This window comes from Pan troglodytes, chromosome 1 (assembly GCF_028858775.2).
Source record: "Pan troglodytes isolate AG18354 chromosome 1, NHGRI_mPanTro3-v2.0_pri, whole genome shotgun sequence".
Taxonomy (NCBI): domain Eukaryota; kingdom Metazoa; phylum Chordata; class Mammalia; order Primates; family Hominidae; genus Pan; species Pan troglodytes.
This window is the reverse complement of record NC_072398.2, coordinates 111,073,454-111,096,943: the sequence shown is the minus strand read 5'-3', so window position 1 is coordinate 111,096,943 and position 23,490 is coordinate 111,073,454. Positions and strand designations below refer to the sequence as shown.

Below are 23,490 nucleotides of genomic sequence, written 5' to 3'. Positions count from 1 at the left end.
ACCTCCTAACTGGCTTCTCTGCCTCTAGCCTTGCCCCACCTTCAGTCAATTTTCAGTTCAACACCCAAGTGATCTTTTAATCATACAAATCTGGTCTTTTTTTGGGGGGGCGACAAAGTTTTGCTCTTGTCACCCAGGCTGGAATGCAATGACACCATCTCGGCTCACTGCAGCCTCCACCTCCCTGGTTCAAGCGATTTTCCTGCCTCAGCCTCCCAAGTAGCTGGGATTACAGGCATGAGCCACCACGCCTGGCTAATTTTGTATTTTTAGTAGAGACAAGGTTCCACCATGTTGGCCAGGCTGGTCTGTCCAACCAGGTAATCCACTCGCCTCAGCCTCCCAAAGTACTAGGATTATAGGCATGAGCCACCACGCCCAGCCAAATCTGGTCATTTTTTCCCTGCTTAAAAACTTGTTATAGTTTTTTTTAGCTGCTTAATATTGTGCAATATAATACACATTTAGAAAAGTACATAAAACATTTAAGTATAATTATAAAGCAACCATTAGCAGTGCAACCACTACCCAAGTCAAGAAACTGTCAGACCCCCGAAGACCCATGCCCCATCAGGTCCCCTACACCCATCTGCCCCTGTCCTGTCCTACCCTGGCCAAGGGATAATCACTATCCTGACTTTTATATTAATCACTTCCTTGCTTTTCTAGCTCCTGATTTTAAGGACCTTGTTTTTGGGTAGTGATTAAGTGTAACCTCACTGTTCACTGACTCATGTCCTCCAGTGGAAAAATAGAGTCTTCCTCTCAGCTCCATCTAAAGGTTTCAGATGAGACACCAGATAGAGAGCTTTGGGGGAGTAGAGGAGTAGTGAATGAGGCTAGACTGCTTGCTTGGACAAGGTAAATACTTCCACTAAATCAGAGGGCTTTCCATCTGGTCATGTTCTGTGTCCCATCTTAAGCCCTTAATGTATTCTCCCAGGATTTTATGTTTCCAAGGTTTGAGGACTGATTCTGTGACACAAGGCCACTGTTCACTTAACTGGTGGTAACTTTAAGGGAATTATCAAAAGGCATCTCTATTTCCAGGTAGATTCCCTGAGCATCCTAACCCCTTTACCCTCTCCCAAGGTCCATGGTTCAGATTTCAGTCTCCACTTCCTTCTTGGCCATACATCTTTGTACAGAGAACAATACAGATGGCCGTCTGTATCCCCAAGTTCTACATCCTTGGATTCAACCAACTATGGATCAAAAATATTTGAAAAAAATACAAAAAATAACACAACAACAAAAAATAAAAAATATAAAGCATAACAACAATTTATCTAGCATTTACATTGTATTAGGTATTATAAGTAATGTAGAGATGATTTAAAATATACAAGAGGTCATGTATAGTATGTGTAAATACTATGCCATTTTATATGAGGGACTTGAGCATCCACAGATTTTGGTAATTGAAGGGGGTGGTCCTGGAACCAGTCCCCTACAGATACTGTGAGAGGACTGTATTCATAATTGGATGTGGCAGTCCTGTTAATGGCAGCTGAAGCCAGTGCCATGCTGCTTATGTCTTTTCCCTGTGCCAGGACTAAATTCAGTAACTTTTCTGTAGTTGAAACTACCACTGACCACCCATCTAAGGTTTTTATACATTCATATAAACATTCATTGAGTGCTTATTGTGTGCAAAGTAATGCCCTAGATGCTAGGAATGCAATGCAATGCTCCATGCTTTAGTGGAGCTTATGTTATAAGGCAATAGATATGTCTTAGAGAGGCAGACATTAAACAACTAATTGCTATATTAAATATTTAATATAATTGTGATAGTCTGGGTGAGGTGGTCAAGGAAACATCAACATTCATTTTCTTATTTACTACTCCTTAAGAAAACCCTGTGAAATAGCTACAAATGTGATTTCTGACTTACAAATGAGGAAACTGAAGCTCTGAGAAGTTAAATAATGGGCCTAAGCTCACTCAGCTGTTCAGCCATAGAGATGAAATTTAACTCAGATCTGTCTTATTACAGAGCTGTAACATTAATCCTTATCCAATAGTGTTCTACTTCATCCAATGACACTGAGTCTCTCAAAGGACCTAGTTTTAGGGTAAGTTTTAGGGTAAGGACATAGTTAGTATACTTTCTACACAGCAGAAACAGCAGGATGCAACTATACTGTTGAAATTTCTAAAGGTATTTTCAAACGTTCCTTATTATTGTTATAAAACAATATTATTGAAAGTTAAAAGAAAGTAAACTCACCATAATACCAACATTCTAACAAATCAAAACTTTTTTTGTGGATCTTGGCCAGGTGAGGTGGCTCGCGCCTGTAATCCCAGCACTTTGAGAGGCTGAGATGAGCAGATGGCTTGAGTCCAGGAGTTCAAGACAAGCCTGGGCAACATGATGAAACCCCGTCTCCACTAAAAATAAAAAATTAGCCAGAAGTGGTGGCACATGCCTGTAATCCCAGCTACCTGGGAGGCTGAGGTGGGAGGATCACTTGACCCCAGGGGGTGGAGGTTGTAGTGAGCTGAGATTGCACCACTGCACACCAGCCAGGGAGACAGAGTGGGACCCTGTCATACGCACACATGAAAACCAACAATAGCTTTTTTTGTGGATCTTCTAGTTCTTGTCCATTTATGTAATTTTTTAATATTATTGTAATTATAGCATAGATACAATTTTGTGTTCTCATATTTTCACTTACCATTATACCAAAATTATCAGGCTGATTAAAATGTATATGATTTTTAATAGTTGATGATGCAGCATCATCACATGGACATATATTTGTCTATGTGGGTTTTGTTGTTGTTGTTGTTGTTGTTGTTGTTTTGAGATGGAGTCTCACTCTGTCACCAGGCTGGAATGCAGTGGCATGATCTCGGCTCACTGCAACCACCACCTCCCGGGTTCAAGCTATTCTCCTGGCTCAGCCTCCTGAGTAGCTGGGACTACAGGAGTGTGCCACCACACCCAGCTAATTTTTGTATTTTTAGTAGAGATGGGGTTTCATCATGTTGGCCAGGATGGTCTCAATCCCTTGACCTCGTGATCTGCCTGCCTTGGCCTCCCAAAGTACTGGGATTACAGGTGTGAGCCACCGCGCCCAGCCTGTCCATCTGGTTTTATAATGAAAGAATAATAATCATAATAGAGAATGCTTCTATACCTCTTACAGACACTGTTCTAAACACTCATATATAAACTCATTTGCTCCATTGAGGAAGGTACTGTTTTCATTTCCATTTTATAGGTGAGGAAACAAACAGAGAGGTCAATTAACTTGCTCAGAGTCACATAGCTAGTAAGTGGTGGAACTGAATTTCAATTTCAGGTAGTCTTGCTTTGTCATCTGAAGTCATAAAAACTTTGGAGTCATATAAATCTTGGTTTGAATTTAAGTTATGCCCATGATTAGCTGTGTGACCTTGGATTAAGTCAGTAAAATGTGGGAATAATATTCACTTTGAAGAACTGCTGTGAAGATAATAAGTATATAAACTTCCTGAGACATAGTAATACCCAAATAATTTATTTCTCCTTTGTTAAACAGTTATTTCTAATTTTTCATGATTATTGATAACACTAATATGAATATATTTTTCCATGTGGTTTTTCCCTTCTTTTGGATTAATCCTTAGGCTAGATCCCCAAAAATGTTATTACTGGGTCAAAGACTATTAGCATCTAATTGGTTAAGTATTACCAAATGTATTTCCAAAGGAGTTTTTCTAATTTGCAATATGTGAATTTATCATCTTCTCTACCACCTTGCTAGACTTAATAAATATAAAAGAGAATAAAAGATGAAAACATTTTGCCTACTTACTATGTACTAGGCAATCTGCTAAGTGCTTTGCCGTACGTGATCTCGTTTAATCGTTACAACTACCCCAAGAGGAAAATATTATGTTCATTTTACCCATGAAATGGAAAAGCCCGGATTTGAAACCAGTCTGTTTTTTTTCAAAGCCTCTTAACCTCTGTACTTAAACTGTATCAGGTAAAAATCATGACTTTTTTTCTGATATAACTAGCATAAAATAGTACTTTATTATGTTAATTTCATTCATTGGATTTCTGAGCCTTAAAATGTTCCATGATTATTTTAAATCTGCATTTCCTTATATATGTTTTCTGTTCATCTACTTTCCACAGTAACAACAGCTAATCCATAGAACTGTGTTCCAGACTCTGTGCTAAAAATGCTTCACAAATAGAACTTCATTTACCTCCCAAAGAACCTTTTAAAATGGCTATCAATGTCCTACATGTTGTCTCTCCAGCTTCTTATAGCATGCTCATTTTCTTGTCCTTGCCATGCTTCCTCTGCCATAGGGCCTTGCACACATGTTGTTACCTCTGCCTTGAACATTCCTCACACTCCTCTTTACCTAGATAACATTTGGTAATTTTGTTTTTTTTTTTTTTTGAGACGGAGTCTCGCTCTGTCACCCAGGCTGGAGTGCAGTGGCGCGATCTCTGCTCACTGCAACCTCTGCCTCCTGGGTTCAAGTTATTCTCCTGCCTCAGCCTCCTGAATAGCTGGGACTACAGGTGTGTGTCACCATGCCCGGCTAATTTTTTGTATTTTTAGTAGAGACAAGGTTTCACTGTGTTAGCCAGGATGATCTCTCGATCTCCCGACCTCGTGATCTGCCCTCCTTGGCCTCCCAAAGTGATTATAGGCGTGAGCCCCCATGCCTGGCCTTTTTTTTTTTTTTTTTTTTTTTTGAGACAGGGCCTCACTTGGTCATCTAGGCTGGAGTGCAGTGGTGTGATCATGGCTTACTGCAGCCTCAACCTCTAGAGTTCCCATCTCAGCCTCCCAAAGTGTTGAGATTACAGGTGTGAGCCACCATGCCCGACTAATAATTCTTTAGATCTCAATTTGGTGGTCAATTCTTCAAAGAAAGCTTTCTTTTCTTTTCTTCTTTTCTTTCTTTCTTTTTTTTTTTTTTTTTTTTTTTTTGGAGACAGGGTCTTGCTCTGTCACCCAGGCTGGAGTGCCGTGGCTTGATCATAGCTCACTGCAGACTTGACTTCCTGGACTCAAGTGATCCTCCAGCCTCAGCCTTCCAAAGTGCTGAGATTACAACCATGAGCCACCACACCTGGCCAGAGAAAGCTTTCTGGACCTCTTTGAATAGATCAAATCTTCTATTGTAAGTTCTTATTAGCACCATTTGTTATTTTTCATAGCACTTACCACAATTTCAGTTTTTTGTTTGTTTGTTTGTTTGTCTGTTTTGAGATGGAGTTTTGCTCTTTTTGCCCAGACCAGAGTGCAGTGGTGCGATCTTGGCTCACCGCAAGTGACTCTCCTATCTCAGCCTCCCGAGTAGCTGGGATTGCAGGCAAAGTTGCAGTGAGCCGAGATCGCGCCACTACACTCTAGCCTGGATGACAGAGTGAGACCCCATGTCAAAAAATATATATATATATATTTATTAAATATAAAGGATTCATTGAATCCTAACAGAAAGAAGATACCTAGTTCTGAAGGCCAGGTTTAAGTGCTAACGGTTTAAACTATACTAGAAATCAGACTGGTACTATTGCAACTTCTGGAGATTCATTAGAAGACCAGAGACATATCAAAGATCTGGCTACATCTTGGTTCTATAAAGGAGACATAGATACATCCTGGTTCTGTGTATATTATAGTAATGATACTAACCAAACAGTTATCAACAAGGTACTTCCTACAGAGCAAGTGCACAAACATCTATGAATTGACACTACTCATTCCTGTGAATCAGCCTATCACTTGAACATATTTATCAGCATTTCTTGACCTTTGTGCACATTAAGGTGCAATTTTTAAAAATGTCACCAAATAAATGTATCACATCACCTCTGAAGCTGATTTCTCTAACACCATCTCCAGCCTCTCACTAGGGACCATCTAGTCCTACATTTTCATTTACTCACAGGACACTTAAAACACATTTCTTGGCTGAGCGCAGTGGCTCACACCTGTAATCCCCACACTTCGGGAGGCTGAGGCAGGCGGATCACTTGAGGTCAAGAGTTCAAGACCAGCCTGGCCAACATGGTAAAACCCTGTCTCTAATAAAAATACAAAAGTTACCTGGGCATGGTGGCAGGTGCCTGTAATCCCAGCTACTCAGGAGGCTGAGGTGGGAGGATCACTTGAACCTGGGAGGCAGAGGTTGCGGTGAGCCAAGATTGCGCCACTGTACTCTCTGCTGGGTGACAAGGCAAGATTCTGTCTCAAAAACCAACCAACCAACCAACCAACCAACCAACCAGCAACACACACATTTCTTGCCATTTTCTCACATTTTATGTATCTAAAGTTGAACCTCTTGGTTTACTCACCCCAATTTAGCTATTGCCTACCCACCTACCCATTTGCCCCACTATTGCACTGGAAACTAACCTCGATAAGTTTGTCAGTCTTGTTGAAGATGATTGCATTGCACGCTCGTACAATTCAGTCTTGTCCTCCATTCCTACTGGTAGTTCTCCTGATTACTGGATTTAGAAGCCTGAGCTCCTAATGCCATTCCTTACCACTTGCACTTCTTCTGTCCTGATGGAGGCTTGGTATAATACTGACCTATATTTGCAAGGCACTGAGGAACTACCTTGCAGAGTTCTCGAGACAGCCAAACTTTGTGTTCTCCCACCTAGCACAGGAGGGCCAAGTTTAATTTTCCTCTCCCTAAAATGTCTCTAAAATGCTATGTCTTCTATCCAGTAATGTAGTCCTTCAAGGCAAAGATATCGTGGTCTTGTGCTTTCTTTTACTTTCTGTTCTCTTTTGGGAGTGATTTTATTTTATTTACTAGTCTGTGAGAATAACATGCAAATGACTCAATCCGAATTTCTAGAATCTAATACTCCTTGTTATACTGGCCAGGATCCCCATTCTCCTCTCCTTTCTTGAAACGAAAGGGGTAGTATCATCTACAAACCAAATGAACTTACTATTAGCTTATCAAGCACACACAGAATCTGGTTTCTCACACATTCCACCCTATTTCAGGGCCCACGAGGGATGTTGAGCTCTCTCTTCACTTTATTCTCTTTTTTATTTTTATTTTTATTTTTTTTGAGACGGAGTCTCACACTGTCACCCAGGCTGGAGTGCAGTGGTGCGATCTCAGCTTACTGCAATCTCTGCCTTCCAGGTTCAAGCGATTCTCCTTGCCTTAGCCTCCTGAGTAGCTGGGATTACAGGGGTCTGCCACCACGCCCAGCTAATTTTTTTTGTATTTTTGGTAGAGACGGGGTTTCACTATGCTGGCCAGGCTGGTCTCGAACTCCTGACCTAGTGATCTGCCTGCCTCGGCATCCCAAAGTGCTGGGATTACAGGTGTGAGCCACCGCACCCAGCCTCTTCACTTTATCCTCTTGGCAACTATTCCCCTGACTTCTCTTATGGTACTTCCTCTAGGGAACTCACACCCCTACCTTGTAGTTGGCAAAGAAATACCTTCACCCTTTAGATCTCATATCTTTTCTTCACAAACTTAAACCCATCCCCATGACCCTGCTTCCTCTTTTATAACCTTTTGCTTTCTACTTTCAGGGTTCCTCCTTTTCTGGTGTAGTTTATTACTTTTTCTGCCCTAATTTTGCCCTAATTTGTTCTTTCTTGGGATATTGGAGCCCGGGAGTCTGGCAGGAAGAGAGGTGGAAGAGAAAAATGAAGCCTGCCGGGCGCGGTGGCTCATGCCTATAATCCCAGCACTTTGGGAGGCTGAGGTGGGGGGATCACTTGAGGTCAGGAGTTCAAGACCAGCCTGGCCAACATGGCGAAACCGTGTCTCTACTAAAAATACAAAAAAAAATTGGCCGGGCGCGGTGGCTCACGCCTGTAATCCCACCACTTCGGGAGGCCAAGGCGGGCAGATCACGAGGTCAGGAGTTCCAGACCATCCTGGCCAACATGGTGAAACCCTGTCTCTACCAAAAATACAAAAAATTGGCCAGGCATGGTGGCGGGCGCCTGTAACCCCAGCTACTTTGGAGGCTGAGGCATGAGAATTGCTTGAACCTGGGTGGCAGAGGTTGCAGTGAACCGAGATCATGCCACTGCACTCCAGCCTGGGCGATAGAGCAAGACTTTGTCTCAAAAACAAAAACAAAAACAAACAAACAAAAAACAGAAAGAAAAAGGAAGACTTCACAGTGGTATGACCTTAAGATAAGATGTTTGAGGGAAAAAAATCAAATCTTTCATACATTACAAATGAATAATTCTGTAGGCATTTCCTGTGTGATGTTTTGCTAAGAGTGTCTGCTTTTGTCATCCAGCTAGATTACTCCAGGGGGAGGAAAGGAGTAGGAAAAATGAAAGCCATTCTGCCTTATTGTTGAAGGTAGCAGTGAAGGCAGCTAAACAAATATAGGACACACATACACACACACACCCATCACCTTTATCTGTAACATTTTGCCAAATTAATTGAAGCATATCTTACGCAAAGGGCTTTGTGTATAGCATTCTCCCTAGAAAGCGTTCCACAAGCAAAATAAAACAAAAATAAATAAAAACAGTATAACAAGGAGTATGCACCGAGCTTAGTTCTGGAGACTCCTAGAAGAAACTGTTCTGGGACTTGAGATCTTTTCAGCAGCCCTGGGATCAACAGCAACCTGAAAATGATCATTCTGAAGTTGCTTAGGAGCAGAGAGATTTGAAAAATTGGTGTAACTTCAGCTGAAATTCAGCCTAGTCTTTCATGTGTCCTTAAATTCCCAAATTAGTCCACTTGTATCCATATCCATCTTGAAGTAAAAATATGCTATAAAGATAGTTCAGTAGCTTCTTGGGGTTCAAAGTTAAACAAACAAACAAACAAAAAGATATCAGTTCAGTATCTCTCCTCTCAAATCCAGTTCTGAAAATCCAGAGGAATTCAAACTACAGTAGGCTCTCTTTATATACGGAGGATGTGTTTGAAGACCTATAGTAGATGCCTGAAACTGCAGATAGTACCAAATCTTACGTACACTATGTTGTTTTTACCTATACATACATATCTATAATTAAGGTCAATTTATAAATTAGGCACAATAAGAGATTAGCAATAATAGCTAGTAATACAATAGAACAATTATGATAATCTACAGTAATAAAAGTTATGTGAGGCCAAGGAAGGTGGATTGCTTGAGCCCAGGAGTTTGAGACCAGCCTGGGCAACATGGTGAAATCCCTTCTCTACTGAAAATATGAGAACTATCCAGGTGTGATGCTCGCGCCTGTGGTCCCAGCTTTCAGGAGGTAAGGCTGAGTTGGGAGGTGAGGCTGAGGTGGAAGAATCACCTGAGCCCAGAAAGTTGAGGCTGCATTGAGCTGGGTCAAGCCACTGCACTCCAGCCTGGGTGACAGAGTGAAACTTTATCTCAAAAAAAAAAAAAAAAAAAAAAAAGTGACTGCTTTTGGAACTGAAATCTTTGAAATTTTGCTAGATATAGAGAAATTTTATTCAGCTTAAGCTCCACTTCCACTTAGAAAAAAAAGCGATCTGAAGTAAAAAGACTAATAGAACTTAATTATTTTCCAGTTGACCATTTAACTAAAAAGCAGTTATAAAGAAAGTAAATTAAGCTTTTAATATCTGCCCGTTGGGTGGAGCATATAGCTTGCTTCCAGAAGATATTTGGTTCTTAAAATATTCACAAGTTTCACTTTTAAGTTCATGCTATCTATGGCTCAGCTGCAGTAAGTGTGATCTTTTCACTTCCCCAAATGTCACTGAACTCAGGTCTCCTTATGCTCTGCAGCTCTGTCCTGAACGGAGTCAGAACCAGAAGATAATAAAAGGGTTGAGGTAGAATGTTTTGCCAGTGGAAAAGGAAAGCTCTTTAGAGATAGCTTCTTACCTCATTTCTCTAGGAAGATTAATTTTTCTTGGAATCTTATTACAGAAGCTGAAAAGGCAATCTACCAAGTACAAGGCAGACAAAACCTATCCTACAACTGTGGCTGAGAAGCCCAAGAATATCAAGAAAAACAGATATAAGGATATTTTGCCCTGTAAGTTCCATTTCTCTCTATAAACTCATACTTTCTCCCAAACTCAATCATTACTATCTCTTTGTACCCATTGCTTACTGATCCTGATCTTGGAACATGGCATTGACAACTTAGTTTGTACTATTTATGACTGCAAAAGAATATTCATTCATTCATTCACTCACTTGTTCACTCATGAGCATACACTATTCACAGTGTTAGGCCCTGATTTAAATCTGCCGACTAAGCCCTCTTAATTGTACTATGTCTGTCTTTTGTATTATAGATGATTATAGCCGGGTAGAACTATCCCTGATAACCTCTGATGAGGATTCCAGCTACATCAATGCCAACTTCATTAAGGTACAGTGAAAGAAAATAAAAGCATTCCATATTTCTCTAGATACCCAAAAAAAGGGGAGGGCTGGCTGGACTCAGTGGCTCATGCCTGTAATCCCAGCACTTTGGGAGGCTGAGGCGGAAAGATCACTTGAACGCAAGAATTTCAGACCAGCCTGGGCAACATATGAGACCCCATCTCAACAAAAAGTTAAAAAATTAGCCAGGTGTGGTGGCATGCGCTTGTAGTCCCAGCTACTGGAGAGGCTGAGGTAAGGGGATTGCCTGAAGCCAGGAGGTCAAGGCTGCAGTGAGCTGTGATTATGCCACTGCACTCCAGCCTGGGTAACACAGTGAGACCATCTCAAAAAAAAAAAAAAAAGGAAGCGGAGGACTAGGTGAGAACAGGGTATTATTTGTAGTCACCCCGTGTAATTTCTGTTCCCCTTTAGGGAGTTTATGGACCCAAGGCTTATATTGCCACCCAGGGTCCTTTATCTACAACCCTCCTGGACTTCTGGAGGATGATTTGGGAATATAGTGTCCTTGTAAGTATGGTGTTGCTTCTGTTACTTTATTCTCTACTTTATTAAAAACAGTGCTTTTAAAAAATTGGTCAGTGGAACTTCAGGGTTCAGGCATCTTTTAGTCAGAATCACAATGCCATTCTTGTCCAAGGAAATGAAAGTTCTCAGCCAGGTGTACTCTGGGAGGCCAAGAGGGGTGGATAGCTTGAGCCTAGGAGTTCTAGACCAGCCTGGGCAACATGGCAAAACCCTGTCTCTACAAAAAATACAAAAATTAGCTGGGAGTGGTGGTGTGTGCCTATAGTCCCAGCTACTGAGGAAGCTGATATGGGAGAATCGCTTGAGCCCATGAGGTTGAGACTGCAGTAAGCTGAGATTGTGCCACAGCACTCCAGCCTGGGTGACAGAATGAGACCCTGTCTCAAAAATAAATAAGTTTTAAAAAATAATAAAAATAAATTTAAAAATTAGAAAGTTCTTACCTTGACAGGCTCATTTGGTAACAAGATTACTGGTCTGAACAGAGAAAGGGGAAGTATTGTCAGAATGAAGGAAGAGTAGCAGCAATATTTTATAAGTCACCAGGATTTATTTTTTGGTTAAAAAAAACAACAAAACAGAAAAAAGAACGGTGAATACTTTCTGACTCTGGGATCCATGTATTAACTGCTCTTTCTAACTATATATGAATGTTTAAGTTTCTATCTATTTCATCCCCCAGATCATTGTTATGGCATGCATGGAGTATGAAATGGGAAAGGTAAGTTACTTTCTAGTACCTGCTGACCTTAAAACAAAGGAAAGAAGAAAAAGGAGAGGGAAATTGGCAGCAGAACTTACCTGAGTGTACCTAGATAAAACTTATGTCATCTTCCTAGTTTTCAGTTTGGGAATGCCACGTGATTCTCAGAGGATTTTTTTTTTTTTTCTCCTAAGAATCCTATTTGTTTGTTTTCTCAGTAGACCCTATGTTTTACAGTTAAAAACAAGGTATGCTTTTAAGATTAACAAATCACTTGCCCATTTCTATTAATTAGATATCTTTAACTGCCAGCCAGAGCTTTTAATCCTGTGCTGTCCAATATTGCATCCACCAGCCACATACAGCTATTGAGCATTTAAAATATGGCTAATGTGACTGGGGAACTCAATTATTTTAATTGATTTAAACTTAAAAACTGACATGCAATTCAGTTATCAGAAAGCTGTTTGAGTATGTGAAAATTTTTCAAATGTAAGTTTTATTAAATCTAAATGGAAATAAAATATTTCCAAAATTTGGCATCCTAATTGAGATTAGCTATAAATATAAAATATACACTGGATTTTGAAGACTTAGTAAAAAATGCCAAATATCTGATAATTATTTTATATTGGTTACATGTCAGAATGTTTTGATATATTGGGCTAAGATATGTTATTAAAATTAATTTCACCTCTTTTCATTTTTTAACGTGTCTGTTTGAAAATTTAAAATTACATTTGTGGTTCACATTATATTTTTACTGGATATCACTGTTCTACTGTTGCCATTCTGAGTTGACAATTCTAATCAAAAGCAAGGGAACTAGGTATTTCACTTAGCTTGTGCAGCTGTTTTAGTAGACATATGATTTCTGTTAGTTCTTGTGAAATACTAAAAATAGGTCAAAGATTTCTATTTCTACTTTTTCAGACTCCCAGGAAGTCTGTAATTTATATATCCTTTAATGTTTGTTTTCCCATCTTTGGAGATTCCAATAATGTAGGGGTTGAAGCCCAAAGGGGTTAGACGCACCTAACCTAAGGTGAAGGACATAGAGCTGAATTTGCTTCCAAATGAGAGAGTGGAAGAGACTAGAATATATGGAGGGAAATCACTGTATTCTGCTTTGTGCAACAGAAAAAGTGTGAGCGCTACTGGGCTGAGCCAGGAGAGATGCAGCTGGAATTTGGCCCTTTCTCTGTATCCTGTGTAAGTGTAATGTCTGTTCTCATGTCTGAGTAAAGCCTCCAGGGTCTACCTTATAGAGAGCTTGTCTTTGCAATCACTAATACTTGAGTCTTCTTTTTCTTTTTAGGAAGCTGAAAAAAGGAAATCTGATTATATAATCAGGACTCTAAAAGTTAAGTTCAATAGTGTAAGTATAAAATAAGAATGATAAACTCAAAAGCCTATAGAGATCAGGCAAGTAAATATAGATGTGTGTAGCTCAGGCTGGGCATAAGACAATGGGGAGTGGTAGGGTCTTTGATGTCGTGAATGAGTCTTCATATTCAAGAGAACTTTGAGCCTGGCCGACATGGCAAAAACCTGTCTCTACTAAAAACACACAAAAAATTAGCTGGGCATGGTGGTGCATGCCTGTGGTTCCAGCTAGTCAAGAGGCTTAGGCAGGAGAAATCATTTAAGCCCTGGAGGTGGAGGTTGCAGTGAACCGAGATGGTGCCACTGCACTGCAGCCTGGGTGACAGAGCAAGACTGTGTCTCAAAGAAGAAGAAAAAAAGAAGAGACCATTGTTATAATATGTCTTCAATCTATTCTATACCATGGCACACATATAAAATGATAATATTTGTAGGGTGAACAGAAGCTGAACAGTGCATAGAGACTGGGGACCAGTTTGAGAGCTTAGGCTGCCCTAGGCCCTGCCCAGCTTCTCTAAGGCAAAAAGATTTAATATATCAGCATGATTGTGACACATTGGAGGCATACCAGTTGGGAAACACTGGTTTGAACTATTTTCATATCTAGCTATTTCCTCCTGTGAATGGGGCAGATGGGGACAAACCAATAGTAAGTGACCTGAAATCACTTTTAATGGTTTTCAGAAAGCATCTGGTCACCTGAGATCTATAGAGAAGAAACCGGAATAAATTTCAAAAAGGATATAGATACAACTTAGTATGCCGGACTGATGTCTTGGTATAATGAGGTGGAGTTCTAACCACAAGTTGTCTTATTATCCTGGCTATTTTAAAAATAATTTCAACTTTTTTTTTTTTTTTTTTTTTTTTTTTGAGACAGAGTCTCGCTCTGTCACCCAGGCTGGAGTGTGGAGTGTGCAGTGGTGCAATCTTGGCTTACTGCAACCTGAGCCTCCTGGGTCCAAGCAACTCTTGTGCCATGGCCTCCCCAGTAGCTGGGACTACAGGTGCTCACCACCTTGCCTGGCTAACTTTTGTATTTTTAGTAGAGACAGGGTTTCCCCATGTTGGCCAGGTTGGTCTTGAACTCCTGACCTCAAGTAATCTGCCTGCTTCGGCCTCCCAAAGTGCTAGGATTACAGGCGTAAGCCACCACACCCAGCCTCAACTTTAATCTTATGAATATAAGACACAAGGGCGTAAATGTGCAGGTTTGTTGCATGCATGCCACTGAATAATCCCATCACCCAGGTAGTGAGCATAATACCCAATAGGTGGTTTTTCAGCCCTTGCCCCTCTTCCCCTCCCATCTGGCTACTTTTTATAGGAAACTCGAACTATCTACCAGTTTCATTACAAGAATTGGCCAGACCATGATGTACCTTCATCTATAGACCCTATTCTTGAGCTCATCTGGGATGTACGTTGTTACCAAGAGGATGACAGTGTTCCCATATGCATTCACTGCAGGTATGACACTATATATAAACCTTCTACCCAAAATGAACCAAATGTCAGAGTCTGGCCAGGACTGTGTAATTGAAAGGGGAAAAGGTTAATAGCAGAAACAAACGATAATAAATTCAACCTAAGCATTAAATTCATGTTTTTCTGATAAGTTACTTGTGAGTAGTACAGTTCTAGAGACTCTTGCTCTGAGATGTTGCCTAGGACCTCTTGCATGACAAATGGGCTCTGGGAAATGGTGGGGTTTGGAAAGTTTAATTGTCCCCAGGCATCTTCTTCCTCAAATCTGCTGGTGAAATTTTCCAGCTACTGTCAATGGTCCATTCTTTCTAGGTATACATGCATACATGCTACTGTGATCTTTCATTTCAGTGCTGGCTGTGGAAGGACTGGTGTTATTTGTGCTATTGATTATACATGGATGTTGCTAAAAGATGGGGTGAGTTTCTCTCAGCAGGCACTTCCCATTTGCTTAGTCTACTGCTTTCATACTTAGTAATTGTTTGGTTTTTCAAAACATCTATCTTCATGATTCATCTTTTCTAGAAAATGTACTTGTAGACCCACTCTGTCAGAAGATTTAATTAGTTCCCAGGTAGGTGGGTCTTAAAGGGTGGTCCCCAGACAAGAAGCATCAGCATCACCTGAGAACTTGTTAGAAATGCAATATATACTGGGCTAAGATATGTTATTAAAATTAATTTCACCTCTTTTCAGTTTTGAATGTGTCTATTTGAAAATTTAGGCCAGGCACGGTGGTTCACGCCTGTAATTCCAGCACTTTGGGAGGCCGAGGCAGGTGGATCACGAGGTCAGGAGATCGAGACCATCTTGGCTAACATGGTGAAACCCTGTCTCTACTAAAAATACAAAAAAATTAGCCGGGTGTGGTGGTGGACGCCTGTAGTCCCCGCTACTCAGGAGGCTGAGGCGGGAGAATGGCTTGAACTGAGGAGGTGGAGCTTGCAGTGAGCCAAGATCGCGCCACTGCACTCCAGCTTAGGTGACAGAGTGAGACTCTGTCTCAAAAAAAAAAAAAAAAAAAGCAAAAAAAAATTAGCCAGGCATGGTGGCATGTGCCTGTAATCCCAGCTACTCAGGAGGCTGAGGCAGGAGAATTGCTTGAACTCGGGAGGTGGAGGTTGCAGTGAGCAGAGATTGAGCCACTGTACTCCAGCCTGGGTGACAGAGAGAGACTCCGTCTCAAAAAAATAAAAATAAAAATAAAATACATAAAGGAAAAGAAAGAAATTTTTGGCCGGGCATAGTGGCTCACACGGTAATCCCAGCACTTTGGGAGGCCGAGGCAGGCTGATCACCTAAAGTTGGGAGTTCGAGACCAGCCTGACCAACATGGTGAAACTCTGTCTCTACTAAAAATACAAAATTAGCCAGGTGTGGTGGCGCATGCCTGTAATACCAGCTACTCGGGAGGCTGAGACAGGAGAATCACTTGAACCTGGGAGGTGGAGGTTGCAGTGAGCCAAGATCACGCCATTGTACTCCAGCTTGGGCAACAAAAGTGAAACTCCTTCTCAAAAAAAAAAAAAGAAAAAAGAAAAAGAAAATTTAAAATCACATATGTGGCTCACATTATATTTTACTGGATATCACTGTTCTACTGTTGCCATTCTGAGTTGACAATTCTAATCAAAACCAAGCAAACTTGGCTGGTTGCAGTGGCTCATGCCTGTAATCTCAGCACTTTGGGAGGCTGAGGTGGGCAGATCACCTGAGGTCGGGAGTTCAAGACCAGCCTGACCGACATGGAGAAACCCTGTCTCTACTAAAAATACAAAATTAGCCAGGCCTGGTGGCACATGCCTGTTATCCCAGCTACTCAGGAGGCTGAGGCAGGAGAATCGCTTGAACCCGGGAGACAGAGGCTGCAGTGAGCCGAGATCGCGCTGTTGCACTCCAGCCTGGGCAGCAAGAGTGAAAGTCCGTTTCAAAAACAAAACAAAACAAAAAGCAAAAATCAAAACCCAAGGAAACTAGATATTTCACTTAGCTTGTGCAGCTGTTTTAGTAGACATATGATTTCTGTTAGTTCTTGTGAAATACTGAAAATAGGTCAAATATTTCTATTTCTACTTTGTCAGACTCCCAGGAAGTCTGTAATTTATATGTCCTTTAATGTTTGTTTTCCAATCTTTGGAGATTCCAATAGTGTAGGGGTTGAACCCCAAGGGGGTTAGGTGCACCTAACCTAAGGTGAAGGCAAATTACTGGGCCCCACCCCATTGAATTGAATCATGTCTCTAGAGATGGGGGCCCAGAAAGCTGTCCAGGTGATTGTGATGCATGATGAAGTTTGAGGGCCACTGTCCTAAATTATATAGTTACCCTTCCTTTATCCAAAGATGCTTTAATAGATGGACTCAACTTACTGCAATCATACTTTGCGTTCCAATCTATAAATCATTTTTTAATGTCTAATAGGAAATGGGAAGTTTAAAATATGGCCTTTAGACCTACCTACCAACCTCTTTCATTTTATGCAACTCTCATACTTGTGCATCTACTGAATCCTGTCCCTCGTTATATCATAGTTTTAGACATTTGGTTATACCGTGTGAAATCATTCTGAAGAGTTTCTTTAGTCTTTTCTAGGGAAAATACCAGGCTCTAAATCATGTTGCAAGTGATAAGAAACCTCATTTGTTTTAAAAATGCATCATTTTTCTGATATTACCCCATGTTAGAAGAGCAGATGCCATGGAAGTACAAGACTATGAAAAGGTAGCAATAATTTATTAACAAAATATTGAAAGGAATATTTTCCCCTTTAATTTGATAGATAATTCCTGAGAACTTCAGTGTTTTCAGTTTGATCCAGGAAATGCGGACACAGAGGCCTTCATTAGTTCAAACGCAGGTATGAACTATAGTGAATGGATCAGAACATGTGTCTGAGTCTTGCTCCATCTCTATGTTTAATGGTGAGGCATCCAAAAACAGCTGACTGCTCAGATATAACACCAATTTACCATTACGTGCTCTAGAGTCCATTGCCATTTTCTCTAACTCTGAATATCCCAATATTCTTCCTGTATCCCTTGTCCTGGGTCAAATTCCTTTCATTCCTTATTTTACTGTCTGTTCAGAAAATATTAAGATGCCAATGTAATATTACTTACTTCCTTACAAAGGATGTTGTAAAAGTATTCAACAAACTGACTTGTGGACTTGAAATAGCTAGGTCATGTTAATTTGAAATTTTGTAGTGATAAAATTCATCTCTGAAAGCATAGAAAATCAGGGATTTGTAATTTCTACCCAGGATGTGGTAACAGAATATGGAGAATTCAGTCTATGTGCTCGTTTTAGGAAACACTGAAAAATAAAAATAAAAACCATATTCCTATTACCTACAGATAGCCACTATTACTATTTTTCTATAGTTTCTCCTGATTCTTATTGCATGCATACTTAAAAAAGAAAAAACATAATTGGGCCGGGCGCGGTGGCTGACACCTGTAATCCCAGCACTTTGGGAGGCCAAGGTGGGTGGATCACCTGAGGTCATTTGAGACCAGCCTGACCAATATGCTGAAACCCTGTCTCTACTAAAAATAAAAAAATTAGCTGGATATGGTGGCAGGCACCTGCTAATCCCAGCTACTTGGGAGGCTGAGGCGGGAGAATTGCTTGAGCCTGCGAGGTGGAGGTTGCAGTGGGCCGCGATCACACGACTGCACTCCAGCCTGGGCAACAGAGTGAGACTCTGTCTCAAAAAAAAAAAAAAATTACAATCACACTCTATTTATGTATCACAATCTTTTAACCTACCCCAGAATACCCACACTTGTTCACTCCATTAGGAATGCTCTTCCCTTCTCCTAGCCCAAATCTCTCACTGCCTACAATATTAATTTCACCCATATTTCTACACGAATAGTTTTACCCAATAGTTTTAGTTTTCTAAGTGGTCTCCATTTTTAATATAGAATTTAGAATTGACCCATTCATTCATCAAACGTGTATTGATGTTTATTAACAGGCACTTTTGTGTAATTTGTTAGAACTACTTTTAACTACTTAAATAGCAAGACCTTAAAGTGTTTAAAACACTTACAAATGAAGATGCAAATAGTTTTAGAGATAAAACAACTGACAATGGCAATTCAGATATTTTAGTCTAGAAGTTGTGAATTAAAGGGATAAAATAAAGAGCTATTATAATATAAAACTGTTTGGCCTGCACAGATTTTCCACTAATAGCTGGTGGAAAAAAATAACTTTCATGTGTTGAGTGTAGGTGTTTTCTATATTCAACCTGTGAGGGAGAAAGCTTATGTGAAATGAAAGCATTAGCTAGTTTAATGCTGTCAGACTTGAAAGAAGGCTGATCCATGTAAATGCATAAAGATTCCAGAAGTATGGAACCTAGTTATATAAATAGCAATACTAATTTAATAAAACCATACCCCATTTCAAAAACGAATTCCATTTCAGGCCTACTTTTAAGAGTTGGAAGACGCTGAAAAAGCCTTCACATTTTGGCATTATCAAACAACTAACTGAACTTGACAGTTGTAGCTGTTTTTTCTGACACTACTGTAACCAGGAAATGGCACTGTAACCAGATGAGAGCTTCCTGTCTGATTTTTCTTTTTCTTCCTTCCTTTCTTTCCTTCCTTCCTTCCTTCCTTCCTTCCTTCCTTCCTTCCTTCCTTCCTTCCTTCCTTCCTTCCTTCTTTTGAGATGGAGTTTCACACTGTCACTCAGGCTGGAGTGCAATGGTGCGATCTTGGCTCACTGCAACTTCTGCCTGCCGGGTTCAAGCAAGTCTTCTGCCTCAGCCTCCCGAGTAGGTGGGACTCCAGGCACGCATCACCATGCCCAGCTAATTTTTTTTGTATTTTTAGTGGAGATGGGGTTTCACCATGCTGGCCAGGCTGGTCTTGAACTCCTGATTTCGTGATCTGCCCGCCTCGGCCTCCCAAAGTGCTGGGATTACAGGCGTGAGCCACCATGCCCAGCCCTGATTTTTCTTTCTTAAAAAAATTAGCCAGATGTGGTGACTCACGCCTATAATCTCCGCACTTTGGGAGGCTGAGGCAGGTGGATCACTTGAGCTCAGGAGTTCAAAACCAGCCTGGGCAACATAGTGAGACCCTGTCTCTACAAAAAATACAAAAATTATCAGGGTGTAGTGGCAGGTGCCTGCAGTCCCGACTTACTTGGGAGACTGAGGTGGGAGCATCACTTGAGCCTGGGAGGTCGAGGCTGCAGTAAGCCGAGACTGCATCACTGCACTCCAGCCTGGGCAACACGGTGAGACCGTGTCTCAAAATAAATAAATAAATAAATAAATAAATAAATAGCATACTAATGGCTGTGTTGAATGATATAGACTCTGCATTGTTTCCTGCTAAAATTATCTTTGAAAAAAAATTGTTCTTTATTTGTACAGAAATGTGTAAAGTGTCAGGGAAAACCCTGAATAGGCCCTTTCAGGTAAAACCCTGATTAGGCCCTTTCAGATAAAAAGTAGGTTCAAAATTAAGTGCTTGAGAAAGTACAGGCAAAAACAGAGTAGTAATAACTCATAAACCTTGTAATAGTAGAGGTCTCATTTCTCTATGGTGAAATCCTTTTGTAACCACAAATTTCAAAACCTTATTTAGTGGTTTACTTTTTTTTGGTATCTTTATTAGGACAAAATTTTAGCAACTTTATCTAAATGCACTGAACTAAGAGTGTGGAAATTAAGTTTCTAAGCCAAGCCCTGGAAATTCCTTCTGAATGACCTGGGATAAACTGTTTGTAAATAGGTATAAATAGCTTATCTACTTTATAGAGCAATTGTGAGGACCAAATTAAAGCATAGACATTGAAGTTATCTATCTATACACCAACCACTATCTCTTTTTCCAGAAAAGATGAAGGTTGCTTACAAAAAATCCATCTAGAATGAAATATTTTTTTTTTTAATGTGAGCAAGGGAAACAGAATTAGAGAAATGATGGTGGAGAGAAAGATAAGAAACTAGGGTTAGAACATAAAAGAAACAAGTCATAAGATTCCTGTACATTAGTTAGAGGTGTATCAAATATTTAGCTATTTTCAGCAGCATAAAAGTGCTTTGAAATCTGAAGTGAACTACGTAAGCATAAGGCATTGTTAGTAAGTTTAATAACATGCCGATCATCCTTTTGGGTCTGCTATATTAGGATTTGATTGGTGTTCATATTCCTAAAATCTGGTCCTGTTGTTCACCAATTTTTTTGTTTTTGTTTTCATTTGTTCTGGGTTGTGATGCTCTTCAGGAACAATATGAACTGGTCTACAATGCTGTATTAGAACTATTTAAGAGACAGATGGATGTTATCAGAGATAAACATTCTGGAACAGAGGTAAAATTTAAACTAGATATTATGTCAAAAAAATGTTCATACTTGCTTTTGGTCAAGGGATGTCAGATTTGTTGCAGGATTTATCTATTGTCACAACTAAATTGAGAGCGTCAGGTGTGCATAGGGCTGCACTGAAAATTTCCTGTGGAAAATGACAAATTAATTTGATGTAATTTAACTTAAAAAATTAATCTCACTAAGTCCGGTGGCTCACACCTGTAATCCCAGCATTTTGGGAGCTCGAGGCAGGCAGATCACCTGAGGTCAGGAGTTCAAGACCAGCCTGGCCAACATGGTGAACCCCATCTCCAAAAAAAAAAAAAATTTAGCCAGGAGTGGTGGGGCATACCTGTAGTCCCAGCTACTCCAGAGGCTGAGGCAGGAGGATTGCTTGAACCTGGGAGGTGGAGGTCGCAGTGAGCTGAAATGGCACCACAGCACTCCAGCCTGGGCAACAAAGTGAGACCTTGTCTCAAAGAGAAATAAAAATTTAAAAATAATCTCTTGGCTGGGCAAGGTGGTTCATGCCTGTAATCCCAGCACTTTGGAAGGCCAAGGTGGAAGGATTGTTCAAGCCTAGGAGTTTGAGAGCAGCCTCAGCAACATAGCAATTGTCTCTACAAAAAAATTTTTCCAAATGGCCGGGTGCAGTGGTTCACGCCTGTAATCCCAGCACTTTGGGAGGCCAAGGTGGGGTTTTGCCATATTGACCAGGCTGGTCTTGACCTGGGATCAGGAGTTCAAGACCAGCCTGGCCAACATGGTGAAACCCCGTCTCTACTAAAAATACAAAAATTAACTGGGCATGGTGATGTGCACCTGTAATCCCAGCTACTCAGGAGGCTGAGGCATGAGAATCATTTGAACCCAGGAGGCGGAGGTTGCAGTGATCTGAGATTGCACCACTGCACTCCAGCCTAAGTGACAGAGCAACACTCTGTTAAAAAAAAAAAAAAAGCCCCAGCAAAAAGAGAAGGCTTAACTAAGATTCAGAGTCTCATAACAATGTGAAAATACCCAGATTTCAGTTGAAAATCACTTATTATACCAAGAACCAGGAAGATCTCAAACTGAATTTAAATAAGGACAATAGGTGACAACACCGAGATGATACAGATGTCAGAATTATCTGACAAGGATTTTAAAGCAGCCAAGATAAAAATGCTTCAGTGAGCAATTAAAAACATGGTTAAAACAACAACAGCAAAACAATAAAAAGAATGAAAATATAAAAAAATAAAAAAGGTAAAAACATGCTTAAACCAAATTAAAAAATACAAAGCCTCATCAAAAAAAAAAAAAAAAAAAAAAGAGTCTCAGCAAAGAAACAAGATATAAAGAGAACCAAATGGAAATTTTAGAACTTAAAAATACAGTAACTGAAGCAAAATAGATGGGTTCAACAGCAGAATAGAGGGTACGGAAAAAAGAATTAATGAATTGAAAAGTAGAACAATAGAAATTGCCCAATCTGAGCAACAGTGATAAAAGAGACTGAAAAAAAATAAACAGAGCTGCAGGGAACTAAGGGACAAAAAAAAAAAAAAAAAAATCTAGCATTGGGTCATCAAAACTCCAGAAAGAAAAGAGAAAGGGCAGGGCTGAAAAAGTACTGGAAGATACATCATAATTAAATTTCTGAAAACAAAAAATGACAAAAAAGTTTTAGAAATCAGCCAGAAAAAGATGACACCTTAACTGTAGGAGGAAAACAATTAGAATGACAGCAGATTTTGCATTAGGAATCATAGAGGTCAGAAGGAAGTGGCACAATATTTTCCAAGTGCTGAAAGAAAATAACTGTCAATCCAGAGTTTTACACCCAGTGAAAACATCCTTCAGGGCTGAAGGGGAAATCAAGACATTCTCAGATGAAGAAAAACTAAGATAATCTGTTACCAGTAGACCTACCCTAAAAAAATGGCAAAGGAAACTTTCTAAACCGAAAGGGAATGATGAAAGAAGGAAGAAAGAACATAATAAACAAATGTGGGTAAATATAATAAACTTTCCTTCTCCTCTTGAGTTTTATAAATTATGTTTTACAATTGAAGCAAAAATATAACACTAACTGATGTTGTTCTAAATGTATTAAAGGAAATATTTTAAATGATTATAACAGGAGGATGGTAAGAAACATAAAGGAAGGTAAGGCTTCCACACTTGAACTGGTAAAATGATAACACCAGTAGAGTGTGATACCATATATCTATATCTGTATCTAGAGCCATGACTAAAAAAAGAGATATAATAAAACACACTATAGGTAAATCAAAATGGAATTCTAAAAAATGCAGGAAAGAGAAAGCATCAGGGAAAAGAAAAGAGCAATGAGAAACAGAAAGAATAAAGAGAAAACAAAAAATAAAATAGCAGAATGAAACTTGACCATATTAATAATTACATTAAACATATAAGCCTAAATACACCAATATTTACTGGTGGTAGAGTGAATTGCCAGATTGGCATAGAGAATTAAAAAACAATTCAACTATATGTTGTCTATGAGAAACTCACTTCAAATATATAAGAGGGCTAAAAACAAAGGAATGGAAAAAAGTTATATCAGTAAACATGAATCAAAGGAAAGCAGGAGTGGCTATGTTAATATCAGATAAAGTAGACTTCAGAGCAAAGACAATTATCAGAGATAGGGAAAGATAATGATAAAAGGGTCAATCTGCCAGTAA

General features: G+C 39.9%; 1 protein-coding gene across 38 annotated transcripts in view; it reads left to right on the top strand.

The window, feature by feature from the left end:
• PTPN22 (protein tyrosine phosphatase non-receptor type 22) overlaps positions 1-23,490 on the top strand; it is a 57,623-nt gene that overhangs the window by 2,684 nt on the left and 31,449 nt on the right. For 4 of the 38 annotated variants that reach the window (XR_010158654.1, XM_063814833.1, XM_063814860.1 and 1 more), the window contains exons 2-11: positions 9,890-9,998; positions 10,264-10,340; positions 10,769-10,864; positions 11,565-11,603; positions 12,726-12,797; positions 12,904-12,963; positions 14,299-14,441; positions 14,772-14,877; positions 17,239-17,316; positions 20,714-20,800. Coding sequence is in view for 37 of the 38 variants with exons in the window: in XM_063814833.1 (XP_063670903.1) it covers positions 9,890-9,998; positions 10,264-10,340; positions 10,769-10,864; positions 11,565-11,603; positions 12,726-12,797; positions 12,904-12,963; positions 14,299-14,441; positions 14,772-14,877; positions 17,239-17,316; positions 20,714-20,800 (867 nt within the window). In the remaining variant the exon portion in view is untranslated. The remainder of the gene's footprint in view (positions 1-9,889; positions 9,999-10,263; positions 10,341-10,768; positions 10,865-11,564; positions 11,604-12,725; positions 12,798-12,903; positions 12,964-14,298; positions 14,442-14,771; positions 14,878-17,238; positions 17,317-20,713; positions 20,801-23,490) is intronic. The other 34 variants (XM_009428875.4, XM_054669457.2, XM_063814898.1 and 31 more) reach the window with 27 other exon arrangements.